This window comes from Xyrauchen texanus, chromosome 34 (genome assembly GCF_025860055.1).
Source record: "Xyrauchen texanus isolate HMW12.3.18 chromosome 34, RBS_HiC_50CHRs, whole genome shotgun sequence".
Classification (NCBI taxonomy): Eukaryota; Metazoa; Chordata; class Actinopteri; order Cypriniformes; family Catostomidae; genus Xyrauchen; species Xyrauchen texanus.
The window spans coordinates 34,717,099-34,738,201 of record NC_068309.1 but is presented as its reverse complement, the minus strand read 5'-3'; the positions used below and the strand labels follow the sequence as shown (position 1 = coordinate 34,738,201).

The following is a 21,103-nucleotide window of genomic DNA, read 5'->3' as shown; positions in this document are numbered from 1 at the left end:
TAGTATTATTATAATTATTGTGATTCCATGATTAGTAGTGTACAAATAATGTAATAATTTGTGGCGCTTGCATTGGGGCTGTACTTTTCTAAAAGACCTGACCTACTGGCTGATGATAAAATGGGTGAAAAATCTCATCGACTTCCATTAAAGAAGGGACTCGAGCCATATCTAGACATCAGAATATCATAAATACCATCAGGGACATCGAAGGGTGGCATTATAATTCGATTTGGGCCAATAAGCATCTACCTTGCAATCGCCAGAACACCTTAGCAACCGCATAGCAACACCCTGGTAACCACCCCATCTGCCTAAAAAACACCTAGAAATTGCATAGCGGTGCACTGAGAACAAATCAGAAAACCTCTGCAACTACATTGAAATGACCTAGAAACCACATCTTTGTGTCTATTATGATATCAGAGAATTATTGTTTATTACTCATTTAAAATACACCAAATCATACAAATGAGAATTTTAAAGCCAAGACCATAAATATTAATTTGTCCTAATTAAAAGTGAAAATAAAGAAACAGTGAACCTGAAGCCTAAACCAAGACTTCTCCATGTAACGTTTTACAAACACATCAAAGTTGGTTGGAATGGGAATAATATTTCATCATCCTTAAAAACCACACACACACTCATTTCTGAGGATGTTAAATAATAATAAAACAATTATAAATCAATAAGTTTCACAATGAAGTTCAGTAACAGTTCAGAAAGACTTCAGGTTTAAGTGATATTAACAATATTTATACCATTCAATCATTGTGTCGTTCACCAACAAAGCATACACGTTAGCGTTGATTAGAATTTAAAGAAAACTGCAGGGACTTGTCATGGTATAACCTTGCTGACACTGTATGGAAAATGGCAAACAATAATCATCTTGTATAAAAGGAAAAAAAAAAACAGGTTTCTCTTACTATCTGGAAACAAACCATCATCTCTTTTCATTTCTAGACAGTTTATTTAATTTCATACAACTTTATTAATCCTAAAGTGGCAATAACCACTTGTTTGAATGTTTAAACCAAACATCATTAATAAGTGGAGTAACGGGGGAAAAAAAAAAAAACATGGAAATTTCAGATTGATCAGAATCCCGTGGCAGTTCAAACTCTGACAGACAGTTGGTTTCATCTCCGAATGTACGTTTCAAGAATAGTTCACACACAAAAAAGAAATTCTGAAAATGTAATCATCCTAATTTCTTTACAAACCCATATGATTCTATGGAATAAAAAAGGTGAATTTCCTAAGAATATCCTGGTCACTCTGTCATATAATGAAAGTTAATGGGGACTCCTTTCACTGGTTTGGAACAATATGAGGGTGAGTAATTGATTACAGAATTTTAATTTTTGTGTGAACTATCATTTTAAGAGGTGTAGCTGGTTTCTGACAGGTTACTTCAGAGGAGAGGTCTTCATTGGAATCATTATACTCGACTCCATATGCTGAATCAGAGGAACTGAAAACAAAACATGATTTTATTAGCCTTCATACACTTAATCGTTTAGACTTCACATTTTAAAAAGAAAAACTCACCTGTGTAATACACAGCCTCATCCCACCCATCATGCTGCCATGCTGCGTTTCTGGTTTCCTCTCTAGACTGCAGGTCTTTGTATGCTGAGAGGAGGAAGTAGTCCAATTGGTTAGAATCATTCTTTTATTATGGCTCTGTATACATCCATCTCAAGTAATTTGATCACAAGTGGTCAGGTGAGACAGATTGCCATTTAAATCCTTAGTTACAAATGACTTGCTTTTATCATGTGACCATGGCTGCATCTCTCTTAGTGCTGCCTTCGATACCACAGATCATGACATTCCCTTGGAGAATAATTAGGCTTGAGAATAATGTTGGCATTTGCAGACAGCCATTAGCACAGTTCAGGTCCTATTTATCGGACCGCTACCCCTTTGTTTGAGTAAATGAGGAAATGTCAGATAAAGCACAAGTTACGTATGGAGTACCACAAGGCTCAGTATTAGGTTCTCTGCTTTTCTCCTTTTATATGCTTCCCTTGGGAAACATTAGATGGGTTTCCATCAAATGTTTCATATTTTTTAAGTGCATTTCTAAGAGTTTGTCTAAAAATGAGAATGAGTGTAATATTTCATATAACTATGGCTGGAAAAGCTGAGGGTACCCAAGCTCAAAACTGTTTTGGTGGATTTTGAGTGCCAACTTTAACAAACAGCAGTGGGTTAAACACTTACGAATGTCATGGGCGATGTTCAAAGAATTGTGTGCCGAGTTTGGACCTATTTTGACAATTAGTCAAATCATGTCATCGTTTTGCAAATAAACTGCTTACATCACCTTAATGTGAATGTGAAATTCTTAGAAAATCCATCTCTGCCTAGCATACAAACTTTTAAGAGAATTTTAAGAGTTTATGCACATATCAATTATTCCCAATAAGGTTATCTTAAGTGCAAATTTTACATTTGCATAAAAATAGTTGGATGGAAGTACAGAAATGATCAAGAACCAAGGAATAAGATCTCACACTTATGATTAAGATACTTAGTTTTATATTTCCACAAAGCCTGATTACATTTTCCAATTTTCCAGGTTAGCAGTGTATCAATTAGGGTGTATCAATTAGGGCTGCACGATATATATCGCATTTATCGAAATATACATTTTGCAAGGGCTTGAGACCACACTTTAAAAAGTTTAAAAAGATGCAAAATGGAGAGAATAGAATGGGCGTGCGATTGTCACTTGTTGCATGCGCGTGCAGTTTATAGGCATAGACCCGAAGCAGGAGAAAAGCACAAGATATTCCAGATTAATTTTTTTCATGTCATTTCAACATTTACAGATTAGGCAATTACATGAGAATTGACACATTTTAGTAAGTTGTATTGTAACTTTCAACATACCCTCTGATGTTCATTCATGTTTTTTTTGTGCTATAAGCCGGAGAGAGAGAGCGTTGCGCCTCGCTCCGTTTGAAAGGGTAGTTTTCCAATTTTTTCCACACTCCGATGATGTTATCATAGGATTATGCCATCGCATTATCCCACTACATATCGCATATTTCCTCGATATCATGCAGCCCTAATATCAATGATATCAAAGATTAGATGGCTAGTTATTTCCTTCTACTAAATTCTGACAAAAGAGGAGCATCATTTATTGGACCAAAAACCTCTAAACATAAGACGCTATAATAGAATTTCTCTCTCGATGGATGTTCTGTTATGCCATCTTCTACAGTTAATTACTTCAGTGTTATGTTTGATCGCAATCTGTCTTTTGAAAGTTCAATGTTTGTAAAACAGCATAGGTAAGGTAGAAACCGTACAAATATTGCTAGCTACAACATATGCTTTGTTTCTAATGCAATTCTAATACAAAAACGTTGTGATCATATGTTGTCATGAAAGGGTCTCTGATGTCATGACTACACATATTACTTCCATAGTGTCGCTCCACGATAAAGCCAAAAAAAATTAAATAACAGGTGTAATGAAATCATATGCAAGTCATGTACAGTGATGTAAAGTATTTGAGGTCTTCTATTTTTGTGTATTTGTCATACTGAATCGTTTTAGATCTTCAAACGAGATATAACATAAAACAAAAGCAACCTGAGAAAACACAAAATACTGTTTTCACATTTTCGAGCATGAACTGCCCCGTTTAAGGTCCTGCCACAGCATCTCAATCAGGTTCAAGTCAGGACTTTGACTAGGCCACTCCAAAACTTTTGCTTCTTTTGATCCATTCAGAGGTGGATTTACTCCAATGATTTGGATCATTGTCTTGCTGTTTAATCCAGCTGCGTTTGAGCTTCAACTCATGGACTGATGACAGAACGTTTTCCTTTAGGATTTTCTGGTAGAGAGCAGAATTCAAGTTTCCCTCAATTATTGCAAGTCGTCCTGAAGCAGCAAAGCATCCCCACACCATCAAACTACCACCCTCATGCTTGACCGTAGGCAAGATGTTGTTTTTGTGGAATTCTGTGTTTGATTTACACCAGATGTAACGGGACCCGTCTCCTAAACAGTTCCACTTTTGACTCATAAGTCCACAGAACATTCTCCCAAAAGGTTTGAGGATCTTTTTCAAGGTGTTTTGTCAAAAATTCAGATGAGTCTTAATGTTCTTCTGGGTTAGCAGTGTTTTTCACCTCTCCACTCTTCCATGGATGACAGTTTTGTCCAGTGTCTTTCTGATAGCGGGGTCATGAACAGTGAACTTTATTTAAGCGAGAGAGGCCTGTAGTCCCTTAGATGCTGTCCTTTGCATTTTTGTGACCGCCTAGATAAATCGTCACTGTGCTCTTGGAGGAATTTTGGAAGGTCGGCCTTCAACTTTTGGGAAGGTTCACCACTGTGTAAACTTTTCATAATGGTTCTCATTGTGGATCTTTGGAGTCCCAGAGCCTTTGAAATAGCTTTGTAACCCTTCCCAGACTGATGTATTTCAATCACCTTTTTCCTCATCATTTCTGGAATATCTTTCGACCTTGGCATAGTGTGCTACAGGGTGAGACCTTTTAGCCAAACTTCACGCTGCTGAAAAAGATTCATTTAGGTGTTGATTTGATTGAACAGGGCTGGCAGTAATAAGGACTGGGTGTGTCTAGTCCAGCTGAACCCCATTCTGAATAGATTTGGGGATTTAGTAACTAAGGGGGCAAATTGATTTCCCCACAGGCCAGTTGGTATTGGATAACTTTTTGCTTCAATAAATAACATTATAATTTAAAAACTGTATTTTTGTTTACTTAGATTGCCTTAGTTTTATGTTAGATTTTGTTTGAATTTTAGAAACAATTTAGTATGACATATACACAATCAGGATGGGGGAAAATACATTTTCACAGCACTGTACACATAAGTTTACCCACCCCAGAGGTGATGCACCATGTACAGGTCTCCAATCTGAGAGAAGAATCCTCCTACAGCTTCCTGGTTCTGCTGGCGGAACTCAATGGCCCGAGCCCTGCGAGCACAACGCGAAACTTCAGCTTTCTGACAATTCTAGATCTAATTTGAATTCCAGTTCTCAATTCTCAATGTACATTAATATTGAATATCAACTCTTGTGTGGAAGAGGCCAGTTTCATTCATACTTCTAAATTACTTACTGCTATATATTTGTTTTTTCATTCAATCTCATCAAATTACTAATTGTAAAAATATGTAAGACGTATCCAATCAACGTTTAAAAAGAGACATGCAGATTCTTTGATATGTGAAGTGTTTGATGCAGCAGTCAAATTAAGCCAGGCATAAAAGACCAAATTTGATTGTATATTCATCGCCTTTACTCTCCCATTTTAGGTTTATATATTTTAGAGCGTGAAATTTAAGGAGTGTTACCATACTTTCTCATAATTCAGCTACTACAATCTGTAAGAGGATATGAAAACATCACTTCATACGTGTAGCCTAAAAATATGCCACCATATCAGTACATTATGAAACAATAAACATTCAGTTTATTTCAAACTAAAAGAAAAAGATTTGTCTCACCAGTAATTTCCCCATTCGATCATGGTTCCAGGCTAAGGAGGGGGAAATATTTTTTACAATCATTCAAATAAAATAAAATAAAATAGCCCTAATTCTGGCCAATATAGCAGTATATATGCTAAGTAGAAATGTGTCAACCGGTAGAGGTTTTTGTACAGTTAATACCATAGTACTGACAGTATATCAAAATATAGATGAGGGGAAATTATCATTTTTGGGTGAAATATTCCTTAAACATCCAATAATATTACTCATGCTGTGGAACGAATGATAAAACAGTGGCATTCAAATGAACACTCTTTAACATGAGTTAATACACACCCTGAGTTGATAGGACCTCAGTTCGTATATGTTTGGCCCTTCTCTGGGCACCGGCTCATTCCAGAAGCTGAATTCTAGCAGCAGTTGGTTTCGGCGGGACAGCAACATCTTACCACGCTTATCTCTGTACTCCAAAAACTCCTGAACAGACATATCAGCAGTCATCAATGTCCATCATTTCCAGACAGAAATCCCTCTGTCAAATATCTTGTATTTGCGCTTACTGCCCCCAGCTGAAAACAGGTAGTACTTCAAGCATGAGTTGCTCCAATGGTGGGAATGGGTTTTCCAAAAACGATAAATGGTAAATGGTCTGCACTTAAATAGCACCTTTTTAACCTTAACAGTATTCAAAACACTTTACACTGTGACTCATTCACCCATTCACACACACAATCATACACCAATGGCGGCAGAGCTGCTACGTAAGGTGCTAGCCTGCCATTGGGAGCAACTTGGTGTTCAGTTTCTTGCCCAAGGACACTTCAGCATGTGGAGACGTGTGGGCCAGGATTCGAACCACCAACCCTGCGATTAGTGGCCGACCCGCTCTACCAACTGAGCTTGGAGACATTTTAATATAGTTTAGAACATTATCTAATCAAAACAACAAAATGTGCATTGAAGTGAGGATAAAAATATGGATATGATGGCAGATTTACTGCATTATACTATAGAACCAAGCCATTCTAACTGTAAAATCCTCCAGCCACGACCACAGCGTATCATAGACTAAATTTTTTTCTAAAGGCAAAAAATAGTGTGTGTGTGAGCGTGTATTTATCACTTTGTGGGGACCAAATGTCCCCATAAGGATAGTAAAACCCGAAATTTTTTACCTTGTGGGGACATTTTGTCGGTCCCCATGAGGAAAACAGCTTATAAATCATACTAAATTATGTTTTTTGAAAATGTAAAAATGCAGAAAGTTTTCTGTGAGGGTTAGGTTTAGGGGTAGGGTTAGGTTTAGGGGATAGAATATAAAGTTTGTATAGTATAAAAACCATTATGTCTACGGAAAGTCCCCATAAAACATGGAAACACAACATGTGTGAGTGAGTGAGTGTGTGTGTGTGAACAGAGCAGCTCCATTCACTGACGTGCTGGAGCTGCGCGTGCATTTTATATATTTACTTATAAAACACAGCCTTTTGTGATTCACAGGGCTATCGCACGTCTTCAAGTGGCTTTGAATAAAATGCACGAGTCATATGAACTACTTTGTGTTTTTATGGTTCTTTTATGTCATTTTTTGAGCTTGACCGTAACGAACATGACTAACACACTGTATCGGATTTGGATCAGGCTCGTCGGACTGATACACGATCCATCTAAAAACGTCAGTATCGGAGCCGATACTGATCCAGGTATCGGATCGGTGCATCCCTACTTATATCATATTTAAGCAGTATCTCACATTGGTGAGGCTCTGTTATGCAGCACTTTATTTGACAAATTGTAACTCCAATGCTGTATTTTAGATTGTGCTGTGAGGTACATATCACTATCATTGAATTCACCATGAACTGCTAAGAAAACTGCCTACATGTGCTTGGTTTTAGTTCAATTATTATTATAATGTTTTTTTTTTTTATTGATACAATTTTCCTCGATCAACCTCTTTATTGGTAAAACATGGTAAAAGTGTACTGTTTTTCTCTAGAATCCCACTCTCCTTTGCATTGTATGCATGTCAGAGTGTCATGAAATGAATGCTAAACAGCTTGTTGCACTTGTGATAGTATGATCAGGCCATGAAAGCCGCTATATTCTTGTCTCCTCTTCTGGCTGTACATTTTGAAACAGGTGTCCATGTCCCGAAGCATTTTTGGCAAAGATTATTAGGTATAGGACATCCATCCAAACTTATCTTTATTCCACACCTAAGTCCCTAGTTCCCTCAGATAATCCTATTAGAGTCTAAGCCATTTGTATCATGCAGCTGGTGAACCCATGAACCCACCTTATTCTTCTTGAGTTTGTTCATGACATCTGTCAGGGCGGGGTATCCTCCTCGATATCTCCAAAGATGTACTAATGGACAGACACACACAGAGACATTAACACTAGTCCTCACAATCATAATCCTCAAACAAAAAACAAAAGCAATCATGAATAATTGACCTTTGGCTAAGCTCCGTCCTCTTTGGTTTCCCCTGCTCCCTCTGACTAGCATTGCAGAACTTCCAATAGGAAATAATTGGAGACTGCAGCAAAATACTTTTTGCTAAATATTCTCATAAGATGAATGGATAATATTCTTATGTGGGCTGGAATGAAGAGTTTTTGGAAAAGTAATGTGCTTGAAAAATGGTTGAGACTGTGAATCAGAATCCAGGCAAAAGATTGGACTGACACATAGTTTAACCATTGCATGCTCTTCTCAAGATTGATTAAAATATTAAAACAGAATAAAACAAAAACACTATTTCAAGTGAACCAGCAACAACATTTAAAAAAATATTTTGGAATAACTTTGATAAAATTCCACACACATTACTCCTATACAATATCATTGAAAAAATTAAGAAATGAGAAATGCCAGGCGGCAACCATTGCTAAAGTAGGATCGGTCAAACACACTTTCAAGGCAGGGTTTAGGGAAGGGTCAATAATAGCAACATTGCTCACAGCACATGATTTGAAGTCTGCTTTTTTGGGGATGAATTTAGAGAAAAAACGTCTTGGAGTGTTTTGCAACCCTCTATGCAGAAAGAATTGCCATTGGCTAGTAAACTTTTGTTTTTAATCTGCAGATTTTGGACGACATTGTAAGCGTAATGCAACTGAAAAATGAAAATGACATAAGGAAATGGAAAAGGGGGCATTTTCAAATATAAATAGTATTCATATAAATGAATTCATGCAATATAGTATGCAAGACTGAAAATATTATTTCATATTTTGCTTTTTATCATTTTAATCACATTTAAGCTTTTTTTAAAGCAAAGTAAAAATGTCACATTTACAAGATTGCACTTATAGAAATCATACAAGCTCGTCACAGTTTAACAAATTAGCATTGCATAGGACAAGCAGCTACAGAAGATGGATGGATGGAAATAATAATGTAATTTTATTTTTATTTTTTATAAAAAAATAATTTCTCTCCCCCTTTCTCCCCAATTTGGAATGTCCAATTGCTTATGGTGTCTTTAAGTCCTTATGGTGGCACAGTGACTCGACTCAATCTGGGTGGTGGAGGATGAATCTCACATGGCTTGTTGAGCGCATTACAGAAGAGACATAGCACGTGTGGAGGCTTCATGCTATTCTCTGCGGCATCCATGCACAACTCACCACGCACCCCACCGAGAGCGAGAACCACATTATAGTGAGCACGAGGAGGTTACCCCATGTGACTCTACCCTCCCTAGCAACCGGGGCAATTTGGTTGCTTAGGAGACCTGGCTGGAGTCACTCAGCATGCCCTGGAATCACGACTCCAGGGGTGGTAGTCAGCGTCTTTACCCAGATCCCCTTTTGATTAATTTATTATAAACAGTACCATATATAAACATTAGGTTTTGTAAAAAGCTCTGCATAGCTTCAAGAGCCTATTTGTCAAAATCTTAAATATTTAGTGTTTGTTGAAGTTAAAATATTTCATAATGTATGATCGTCCCTTTAAATATTTATATTTACATATTTATTACACTTACTACATTACTATATTTTGTTAAATGTTTATGTTTATGTTACATTGAGTTTACATTGATATGTATAACTGGCACTAAAATGGTACCGTCTCTTTAAGAGAACCGGCAGCTCCACGAGTAAATATTTACAGTTGAATTAGCACAGCGCACATTAACGAGAGAGAAGTCGCACGGTGGTTCAGCTCATTTGTGCAGTGTGTGATTAGAATTTGTTTATTTTTTACTTTTTGTTCACCAACAAGAAATGAAAATAGTGTGTGTGGATCTCGTCTTTGGACACTCAATACACAGAACAAGCCAAAAGGAAACATTTGCTTGCATAATGTGTATCAACTTAGGTGTACAAATATTTATTGTACAAGTTGTCAAATTCAAATATACAAGCTCTCGAGTTTTGCAACACTTTTACCTTCTTAACAGACATCCAACAGGTGAGTTACTGGTCTGTAGCCATGCTTGTAAAAACAGTCCAGGAAAAGTTTTAGCGAAATATGAGTTGACGTAGTTAAATGCAATGTAAATGTAACTATGGCATATCACGGCTCAATTAAACCAATGATGACCGCACGAACGCGACACCTCAGGACCCACTGCAGCCAAATATGGACAATTTCCTTCAGAGTGTGCACTCGTGAAACACAACACACAGTAAAAGACGAGGCTGAATTCAGCTAGGCTTCATAATCACCAGCTTATTCAGTAAAAAGATGGCTGTGCTAAAGTTCTTTATCGCCACACAACTCAATCACTGGCGAATAAAAACATTATTTGCATAGTGTGCAATTTTGTCGCATTTGTTGCTCAAATAAATTAATATGCTTCAAATCATAACTGCTAAAAAATGATAAAAACCCTAGATAACCTTCCCTAATTTAGATAAGCTCATAATTCATCAGCAGGAACATGAATAATTGGTGAGTGTAGGGTCTCTCCTCACCTGCCTGGTCCTGTTCTCCATACCATGTGTTCCAGGTGCCCACTAGCTCACAGGGGTAGTTAGAATCAGCATGTATTGATGGCAGTACATCCTCACTGTATGTGCAAACACAGATGTCATTTTAGACCCAATTAACAACACCAAACAATAAGGCTTTTTAATCATGAATAGAATTTTAGATAGAAATGAATTAATATTAATAGTAAATACAACAGTAAAACCTAAATGGTTTTCAATTGGTCTGAAAAAATTGGCTTTTGAAGACTTGAACTATATATGAACTATTTATATGAACAAATTATAATTTTTTTTTTTAATTCTCTTTTTATTTGGAAGAGCAAATACCCATCACATACATTAATCACAACTTTGGTCGTTCAAGTACATATGTAAGGGTGGATTCAGAAAGTTTACATGAGATTGTCCATATTGCACTTCTGAAATTTTCTTTTACATACTACTACTTATTCAGTTGGGAACAATAACAAAGCATAACAGCGCACCACTTCAGGTAATGAAAACATCACCTAAAAAGAGGGCAGGTCTACACAAAGCACAAGTACAGTCAAATGAAATCAGATCCAATTGGTTTTACATACTCAGTCCATTTGGTCCAAATCTTATAAAACTTTTCTTTCAACTTTAAGGGAAAAGGATATCTTTTCCATAATATAAATCTCATAGACAATTTCAATCCATTCATCAATGGTGGGTGGGTCTACTTTTAACCATTTCCTCGTAACAGATTTCTTACTGGCTGCCAATAGTATCGCCAGCAGTTTTTTATCATTGATGTTCCATGTTTCATACCCTAGATTGCCCAAATATACAGTTTCACATTTAAGTGGAATGTTTACATTAAATACATTGTTTATATGTTTGTGGATCTCTTTCCAGTAAGGTCTTATTGTCTGGCAGTCCCAAAAAATATGGAAGTGGTTGGCTCCATTAGAGCCACAAAGTCTCCAACAGGCATCTCCGCTGCCCTGGTATCGTTTCTGAATGGGTGTGATAACAAATCTTGCAATGTTTTTCCAGCAAAACTCCCGCCATGTGTGATTACCATTGTAACTGGCATATTTTCCCCCAGCTCTCCCGTGTGATCATCACTTTTACTTCCCTTTCCCATTTCTTCTTTATGTATTCTGTATTTTCTTGTTTAGATAATTGTATAGCATTGTATAGTTTGGAGATAATTTTGTTGCTTGGTCCGGGTTTGGTTATTGATAAAAATACTTCTAGGAACCCTGTTCCACTTGTTCCTAACAGCCCTTTAAGATTTTCGTTACAGTGATGCCATAATTTTGGATGCTTCTCGTAATCTGCAAAATTTAACTATTGCCTGCCAGGACTTCAGAGAGCTACCCTTTATAGAATCGTCTGGGATTTCCTGTTCTTCTAGTAATTTGTTATCACTTAGTAGGGCTGTCATTGGAATTCCGTTTAACATTGTACTTTCTATTTCTTTCCATGCTGCAGTGTAAGTTGGTGAACACAGGCAGACTAAAGGTCTCAGTTGGGCTGCATGGTAGTAATCCTGTAGGCAAGGAAGGCCCATTCCACCCTTCTCTTTTCTTAGTTGCAGTGTCTTAAATTTAATTCTGGCCCTTTTCCCTTGCCACAAATACCTTGCTATTAATCTGTCCCATTCTAAGAACTGCTTAGATGGTATTTTGACTCGCAGACATTGAAAAAGGTATAACATCCGTGAAAGAATATTCATTCTAATTGACTCAATCCGCGAACTTAAACTTAAGAAGTGAATAACATTCCATCTTTGTATATCAGATTTTATCTTTGAATTTAATGGGCCATAATTGATGTCGTACAATTTTGAGAAGTCCCTAGGTAATAAATCACCCAAATATTTAATGGAATCAGCCTCCCATTTCCAATTGTACCTGGTCTTAATTGAGGCTGGTGGGTCATAGTTAAATTTGAATATTTGAGTTTTATTGATATTAATTTTATAACCCGAAATGGAACCAAATTCCTCTAATAATTTCATCAGTTTTTGGAGTGTCTGAGTAGGTTGTGTTATACTTATCAATAAATCGTCAGCAAATAGGGCCAATTTTTGCTCCACAGATTTCATTGTTACCCCTTTTATATCCGACCTTTGCCTAATCAGTTGACTCATGGGTTCTATAAACAGGGCAAAGAGGAGCGGCGACGCACAACACCCTTGTCTTGTTCCTCTTTCCAGAATGAATGAACTGGTTAGATCTCCATTGATTTTGATTCTAGCCGTTGGTTTGTTATATAGAGCTGCAAATGTGTCAATTATAGTCGTATGGAAGCAACATTTTGAAAGTACTTTATATAAAAATGACCACCTCACTGAATCGAGTATGAACAAATTTTATGGTGCTTTTTTTCTTTTTTTTGAGCTTGAAAGTTGGGGTCACCAATCTATTTTGTAGGAAAAGAGCAGCCTGGACATTCAAATTTCCTTTTGTATTCCAAGGAAGATAGTCATACCGTTTTAGAAAGATATTAGTGGGTAGATGATGACATTTTGTTATTTGTGTAATATTTTATCTGTAAAATGTCATCTTTATTCTGTAACATTAACAAAAAATATTTGGTAGGGCTGTTCATTAATGTGTTAATTTAGTGTGATTAATAATATAAAACAGTGAGTAAAAAAATTTAAACAATGAATCATGCCTCCTGACCCATATGCAGGATTGGGGAGTAACAGAATACAAGTAGCAGAGTTATGTATTTAAAATACAAAATATTAGTAACTCTAGTCCACTTCAGTTACAATTAAAATAGTTAGTAATCAGAATAAAGTTACTTTCAAAAAGTATTTGGATTACTGAAGAGATTCATTTTCATATTACTGTAATTTGTTTCATGTCTATTCAGTTGGAAAACATTTATTCATATCAATAATGCAAACTGAGTAGCGTTTGAACAGCGGTGAAACACTTTTAAATGTTTTACAATCATACAAGCAGACAGAGGGCGCTTTCACACTGTTATGAGTGAAAAGGATCTGAAATTATTATCACAACTTTTCCTTTGGGAGCTTAATAGAGAGAATCATAAAATATGAAATAATAGTATTTTAAAATGAATTATATTCATCTCCAAACATGATTTCTGGAGCTCAATCAGAGTGACCATCGGGTTCTTGGTCACCTCTCTTACCAAAGCCCATCTCCCCGACTGCTAAGTTTGGCCAGGTGGCTTGGTTTTTGCTCTGATATGCATTTTCAGCTGTAAGATCTTATATAGACAGGTGTGTACCTTTCCAAATCATGTCCAAGCAATTCAATTTGACACAGGTTGACTCCAATCAAAGTGTAGAATCATCTCAAAAATGATCTAGAGAAATGGGATGCACCTGAGCTCATTTCAAAGGTCATAGCAAAGGGTCTGGATACTTATGTCTTGACTAAGTTTTTTTCTATTTAAAAAAATTGCAAAGTTATCAAAAATATTTTTTTTGCTTTGTCATTATGGGGTATGGAGTGTAGATTTAAAATAGGTGTGAAAAAATAATTGAAAGCATTTTAGCATAAGGCTGCAACATAACTGTGGAGCGGAGGGGGGCGGGGCCGGGCTGGAATGTCGCACGCCCGGTCCCCAATCGGCCTGATGGAGCGCGCAAGGGATAAAGGCGGCCGGTGATGACGGTTCGAGAGAGAGAGAGAATTACGGGCATGTCCGTCATGTGTGTTAATCTAAGGGGGTTAAGATGGGCAAGGAGGAGGCGAGAACCGGCTTGTCAATATAAATAATAATTTAATGAAAACTTAAACCAAAACACACAAACATAAACACACATGACGGACATGCCCGTAATTCTCTCTCGAACTGTCGTCACTGGCCGCCTTTATTCCTCGCGTGCCCCATCAGTTCGATTGGGGACCGGGCATGCGACATTTCAGCCCGGCCCCGCCCCCCTCCGCTCCACAATAACATAATGTGAAAAATGAAGGAGTCTGAGTACTTTCTGAATGCCCTGTATATTTATAATTATTTAAATTATATATGAGTTGTTTTTTTTTTATCTTTAAAAAAAAAAATCAATCTTTCTTTGAAGGCCTCTTCAACAAATACTAATATGCGATCATTTCTATGATTTAATTGGCAGGTCATGTAAATAATTTGATTAAAAACTGTAATAGATTGACAGCCGTAATATTTAGTTATTTAATTAAACACACATAAATAATTTCTCTATGCACGAATAAACACAATGTCATCTCAAAATAATCTTACCAGAGTTTGTTATAATCATCAAGGCACTCTGGCTTGACATTGTGAACTGTAAAAGAAAGGCAAGTTATGGGTCGTTCAGATGGCAACAGACTGTGATTCTACTGCCTGAGGGAAAAAATCTACCCATAATCATAATAATATGATTTTCCAAGAAACAAAATCTAATTCGGCAATGTAAAAACATTTAAGAATGTGGGATCAAAAACATACACTGAATTTTGTAGAGGTTGTTGTCTTCTTTCTTAGCGAGCAGGTGAGAGTGGGCGTCTTTTCTGGGATCCACTTTTCGTACAAAAAGAGACTTGATCCAGCTGTCTTCACGACTTTTGTTTGTAAATGCACTCCTAACAAAACAAAGAACAATAAATGTCCAATACATTAAACACATCATAACTATTATTCCAAAGCATAATAGCTATATGTAACCAAAAACACACCTTTCTATTTCAATGTTGGTGAGTCATGTGAAACATAATACTAGAGGTAGATCGATATATCGGTTTTACCAATTAATCAGTGCCTATTGATTATTGGGAAAAATCTAGGCTGATCTTTTTTATTTTATTATTATTACTATTATTCCTCTGTGTTCCTCTGTCAGTTAGAACAGAAAGGTTCTATAGTAAACTATATACATACATACATACATACACACACACACACACACACACACACACACACACACACACACATACATACATACATACACATACATACAAAAACCATAACCTGTTGAATGTATAGGCTATAAAACGCTTCATTTGGTAAATACTTAAAGGGCACCTATTATGGAATTTTGAAAATTACCTTTCATGTAGTGTGTAACATAGATTTAAGTGAACAAAACCATCCTGCAAAGTTTTATATATGAAAGTTCACCGTAAAAAAAGTAGGAGTCGACTCTGAGTCAATTTAATGAATCGTTTTTCAAATTAGTCATTTTCCTTTTCGTTGTGACGTCAAGACGAAAAATTATCAAATTGGCCACGCCCACTCATTGCGCGCGCAGACACTAGGGAAAACTTGAAAACATCATGTCGACAACAAGACGCTGTGTTCTGAAGTGCATATAAAAAGCGACATTTTTTCACTGCCCAGGGACGAGCATGTGAAGAATCAGTGGCTAGAGTTTATATTTACAACTATACCACACAAGTATAGTCCGAACCTTGTTCGCGTCATTTTAATGACGATTGCTTTACGAACATGAATGCTTTCAAGTGAGGATTCGCGAGCCGGTTGATACTGAAGGAAGGTTCAGTACCAAGTTTATTTGGATCAGCTTCCTCCTCCGAATCACAACCTGTACGTATTATTAATAATTGTTGCTTTTATGTGTTTTTAGCATGCTTAATAAGTATTTGTGTGTGTTGTGTAAGTTACGCTCAGCGAAATATGTGAAATGTTTGTCGATGTTATTGGAGTTGTCATAAAGAATAGAGCAATAACTTTACCAATATGTTTATGCATTGGGCTAACGCAAACAATAACTGATTGGGTGTTTACCACCGAACTTTGGGCTATGATCGCTAACATAAATCAACTCAAATTCCTTCTCTGATTTTGATTTTTTTAGTACAAAGATGGGCGTTCTGTTTCTGACAAGCTCTGCACAGAGTATACCAATCACAACTGACTGGGTCATCTGACCAATCACCGCAGATTAGCGTCACGCAAAGGAGGGGTTTGGAAAAATGAGTCGTTGGACGAATCATTTGGGAGTCGGTGAGCAAATCAGGTAAACATAAATGCATATTATAAGACAACAAAAGTGTTTTTTGTCATTGCATGCATGTAAAACTGTTGTTGGGGACTCCCAAAACAATATTAGGAACATTTTAAATGCCATAATAGGTGCCCTTTAAATATGGATCATCGTAAAGGAGCCTAGTGTTTGCCATTTCAAAATAAGAGTCCTGGTGTGTTTTGGTCTTGTTTATAGGTAAAAGTCCCATGTTATAATCTTGATTTTTTTTGGGGGGTTATTACTGAGATTTTGGTCGAAAAATAAACTGCATCTGGAATTTTACTAATTTTGGACTCCTGTAGCCTCTATTTCTGCACCCGTCATAGTAAGGGAAGACTACTTTTTTTTTTTACTTTTTTTTAACTATCGGGCGATTAAACAGTAATAGGCCTTTTCCACCGCCTTAGTTATCGGTATCGACAAAATCCACAATCGGTCGACCTCTGCATAATACACTACAAGCTACCGTACTAGTCTCTGTTGGTTGAAACTTTCTTTACCATTAAACTGTAGTATAGCACATAGTTTGGTTGTTTACACTGTTTTATTATAATTATTTAATTCAAAATTGTCAAAGGTATACCATTTACATTGCATTTATTCATTTGGCGGATGATTTTATTCAAAGCAACTAACAAAAGAGGAATAACACATCATAAGTGATTCATCATAACCCTTGTGCTTCATCAATAAAAAAAAGTTACTCAGAGGTCCTTAGAGGACAAAAATATCCACGTCAAAAAACTGCCATACTAATATTATATATTAATATTATTTTCCATTATTTAACCAACATCAGTGCTGATTATACTACCAAATATTCATTCATTTTCAAGATTTTAACCCTTTTAATGCCAGTTTGTTTACATAATGCCACTGTTGTTTTCTACACACACGCACGCACGCACGCACGCTTAGGGGTGTAATGGGGTAAATGTCTCACGTTTTGGTTTGTATCACCCTAAAACCGTGATAGGGTAACGGTTTCAATACGGTTAAGTATTTGCAATGTACAGAAGGAAAAAAAATATTACTACCAAATCCAAAGTAAGAGTACTCTATTTGGTAACAAAAACTTCAACAGGTCTGTCCTGACTAAAAATCTTTGTTTTACAGTAACCATACATACATAAATACAGAAGGAACTTTGCTATACGAGGGATGTTGTGATGAGGCTCGAGTGTTTTATCATATGCAGAAATCACACATCTTCGTCAGTGGAGTAGGGAAACACATCATTGGCAATGTACACCCCAATCGCTTAATTTATTGTTTTATGCCTGTCCGAATTAGCACTGAGTGCTTGCTTAAGAACGAAAGGGTGAGTGTGCGCGCCGTGAGCTATCTTTCCCCGGTGATTTCGCCGTAAATTATCATATGTCAATGTATTACCAGTACAGCACTTGTGTCAAGCAATGTCTGAAAGCAGTGCCTGTTTTGTAAAGGTTTTTTGACCATTGCTGTTGTAATTGTAATCAGCGGCTCATTTTCACCACTTGCCATTTTCAACTACACACAACGCTTGCAGAAGAGTGATATCATCAAGATGACCCACGTGAAACACAGGTGGAGCATATCCATCTACAGATCTATTCAGGTGCATTAGCAGAGGTTGTAACTATGCGTGTCTATTTGATGCTTTATTTTCTTCACAAAACCTTGTGCTCCAGATGCGTCAATAACGGTGAACCGCGGTGCCTATGCTTCCCGAATCGTGGATGGCGAACTGTACGGTTCGGTTTTATACCGAGAACCGTTTCAACCCTAACACACACACACACACACACACACACACACACTTCTCAATACACACATACAAAACACACTCTGACATCCATCCCAACACACCCACACAATTTTAGCTGCATAATTTATACAATTGGCCTGCAGTGCTCTATAATACAGCATACAGCAAACAGCAAATAGGAAAAAGCATGTATTTTCTCCATAGACTAAACATGAAATTTAATTTTGAAGCCATGTCTCTGGAATGAAAGCATAATATCATAGAGTTCATGATTTTATGCTTTAATTGCAATGGGATCAAATATTGCAGTTTTTTTCTCTCCCCTTTTCCTCCACAATTTGGAATGCCCAATTCCCAATGCACTCTAGGTCCTCATGGTGGCATAGTGACTCACTTCAATCCAGGTGGCAGCGGACGAATCTCAGTTGCTTCCACATCTGCGATGTCAATTAGCGCATCTTATCACAAGGCTTGTTGAGCGTGTTGCCGCAGAGACAGCATGTGTAGAAGCTTCACGCTATTCTCCGTGGCACCCATGCACAACTCACCACGCACCCCACTTCTGAGCGAGAACCACATTATAGCAACCACGAGGAGGTTACCCCATGTGAGTCTACCCTCTCTAGCAACTGGGCCAATTTGGTTGCTTAGGAGACCTGGCTGGAGTCAATCAGAAGGCCCTGGACTCATTCAGGGTGGTAGTCAGCAGCTTTACACACCATATGTTTACTACTGCTTCTTTCATCACCAGTGAGGGATTCACATGTGATAAATGTATGGAATTAGTCTGGCCGAAGGAGAAGGTTAATGAGCTAGAGGCACAGATCCTAACACTAGTGGAGGTCAGTGAGAAAGAGAAGCCGGTACTGTTTCGGATGCGGGTAGAACATATGGAGTGGTGGTGGTGTAGTGGCTAAAGCACAGGGCTGTTAATCAGAAGGTCGCAGGTTCTAAACCCATGGCCACCACCATTGTGTCCTTGAGCAAGGCACTTAACTCCAGGTTGCTCTGGGGGGATTGTCCCTGTAATAATTGCACTGTAAGTCGCTTTGGATAAAAGCGTCTGCCAAATGCATAAATGTAAATGTAAATGTAGAACAGCGAGCAACACACTTTGGTTCCGGCTGAAGAGCCCCCGCAACAGGGTGATTGGGTGACGTCTCAGTGGCATACTCGCTCAGCAAAGCTACACCACTCCCCTCCCTGTTCATCATGGTTACGAGGTTAATAGTAGATTAGTGTCACTGAACGGCTGGATGTCTGGTTGTGTCCGGAGAATAGCATAGGATTTATAGGTAATTGGAAGAGTTTTTTGGTGTGGGGTAGACCTGACCTGCTAAAAGAGAAGGACTCCATCCCTTCAGGGAAGGTGCCGCTCTCCTCTCTGGTCATTTGGCTCATAGACTTAATAATGATCGTTTTTGACTAACTGGTTCCCAGGTCAGGAACCAGACAAACTGGTTAATCCGAACATCTGCTAGCAGCCTTGAGACGTCACAAAGGTCACATAAACTGCTACACATAGAGACTGTGTCTGTTCCCCAAACACCAAACTCTTACTAAATAATAAAAAACAATTTGGGTTAAGGTCACTCTTGAAACAAAATAAAATAATTTTTATTTTTTGGTTAATCCACGCTTTGAAACAATGCGTGTTGTGAAAAGCGCTATACAAATAAAAATGACTTAACATGCACACTGCTGCAACTTCCTGCAAAATAGTCCATAAAGTTTTAAAGTTTCACTGTGAGATGTGTCTATGCAATTTTCCTGAGACTACACAAAGAAATGCAATCAAGACTAACACCATTTATTCTAAATGGGAAAACGACGTTGAAATAAAATGCCAAAGGGGTGTACAATTAAAAATTAAGAGCTGTACTTAGCCCGCTAGCTACAAATAATGGTTAAATCACTGACTGGTAGTGAAGGTAAACAAATGAGATCGCGTCAAGCAGTAGGACACGTGATGATAATGTATTGAGTCAGTTTGTTCAGTCAAAATGTCATCTCACCTGATCGCGAACCGCAGGTGTTGGTTCGATGGAAGAGCATTTCTGGCGTGCTGTGTCAGGCCGCTGCCCAGTCTCTGAAAGACTCGTGTCGCCATGTTTCCTGACTGCTGAGCGAATGTGATGGAAAAGAGCAGTTCGTTCCCACGCCACTAGAGGGAGATATCAGAATTATTGCATGTCAGCGCGTCCCTGAACAACATTGCGAGATGAAATGTGAAAATGACCTTTCATAAATTTATTTTTGTATTGTCTTTTTGTTGCTATATAATTTTGTACATAGTTCAGATTCAAACAATATTGGAGGATCAATAGTGAAAACTGAAGAGTGTATAGTTCTTCCAAAATGTTACATGTGCCACAATTTCTCTGTTTTGGGCTTGTCCCCTTTCTTAGACTTTGCAACTTAACTTTTTAACATATTTAATATATTTATAAAAGTTTTAAGATCAGCGAGATCCTTGTATCTATCTCTGTCCCCAATACAGTCATTACCACCTAGAATGTTTTTGGTCACCAAGTTTGAGGATCAGAAATGTCTTTCATATGATTTTATCTGATTTCACTGTAACTACAGTTGCAAGAAAACGTTTGTCAACCCTTACTCAAGACCACCTGGATGTTCCACAACTTTTCTGGGAAAAGCTCATCCCAACTGTGAAGAATGGTGGAGGGAGCCTGGATGCCTCGCGGTAATTGAGAAAACAATTAATTGCTGTGGCATCAAGCTTAAGAGAGGTTGGGTAATGCAAAAAGACAATGACCCACAGCACACAAGTAAACAAATATGTTTAAAAAAAATCATGTTTTGGAATGGCCGAGTCAGAGTCCTGAACTTCACCCAATTAATATTCTCTGGCATGACCTGAAGAGGGCTGTGCAATCAAGACAACCCAGAAATATTGATGATCTGCTGTTCCTGTGTTGTGC

The 21,103-nt window shown here is 37.5% G+C and overlaps 1 protein-coding gene across 1 annotated transcript; it reads right to left on the bottom strand.

The window, feature by feature from the left end:
• Positions 1-412: 412 nt before the first annotated feature.
• On the bottom strand, positions 413-20,290 carry LOC127627668 (protein NipSnap homolog 2-like). The gene is made up of 10 exons (XM_052104140.1): positions 20,177-20,290; positions 14,878-15,011; positions 14,668-14,713; positions 10,432-10,526; positions 7,799-7,869; positions 5,836-5,976; positions 5,515-5,546; positions 4,887-4,981; positions 1,558-1,641; positions 413-1,480 (listed from the first exon to the last, which is right to left on the bottom strand). Exons 1-10 carry the CDS (start codon positions 20,269-20,271, stop codon positions 1,416-1,418), a joined length of 858 nt encoding a protein of 285 aa, XP_051960100.1. The 5' UTR covers positions 20,272-20,290; the 3' UTR covers positions 413-1,415.
• Between the last annotated feature and the right edge of the window lie 813 nt (positions 20,291-21,103).

Excerpts from the sequence above, each read along its gene's own strand:
- LOC127627668 (XM_052104140.1), bottom strand. The coding sequence starts at position 20,271 with ATGGCGACACGAGTCTTTCAGAGACTGGGCAGCGGCCTGACACAGCAC. Across the intron at positions 10,527-14,667 it reads GATGATTATAACAAACTCTG|TGAGGATGTACTGCCATCAA; the intron begins GTAAGATTATTT and ends TTGCACATACAG. Across the intron at positions 5,547-5,835 it reads TGAGGTCCTATCAACTCAGG|CCTGGAACCATGATCGAATG; the intron begins GTGTGTATTAAC and ends CCCCCTCCTTAG.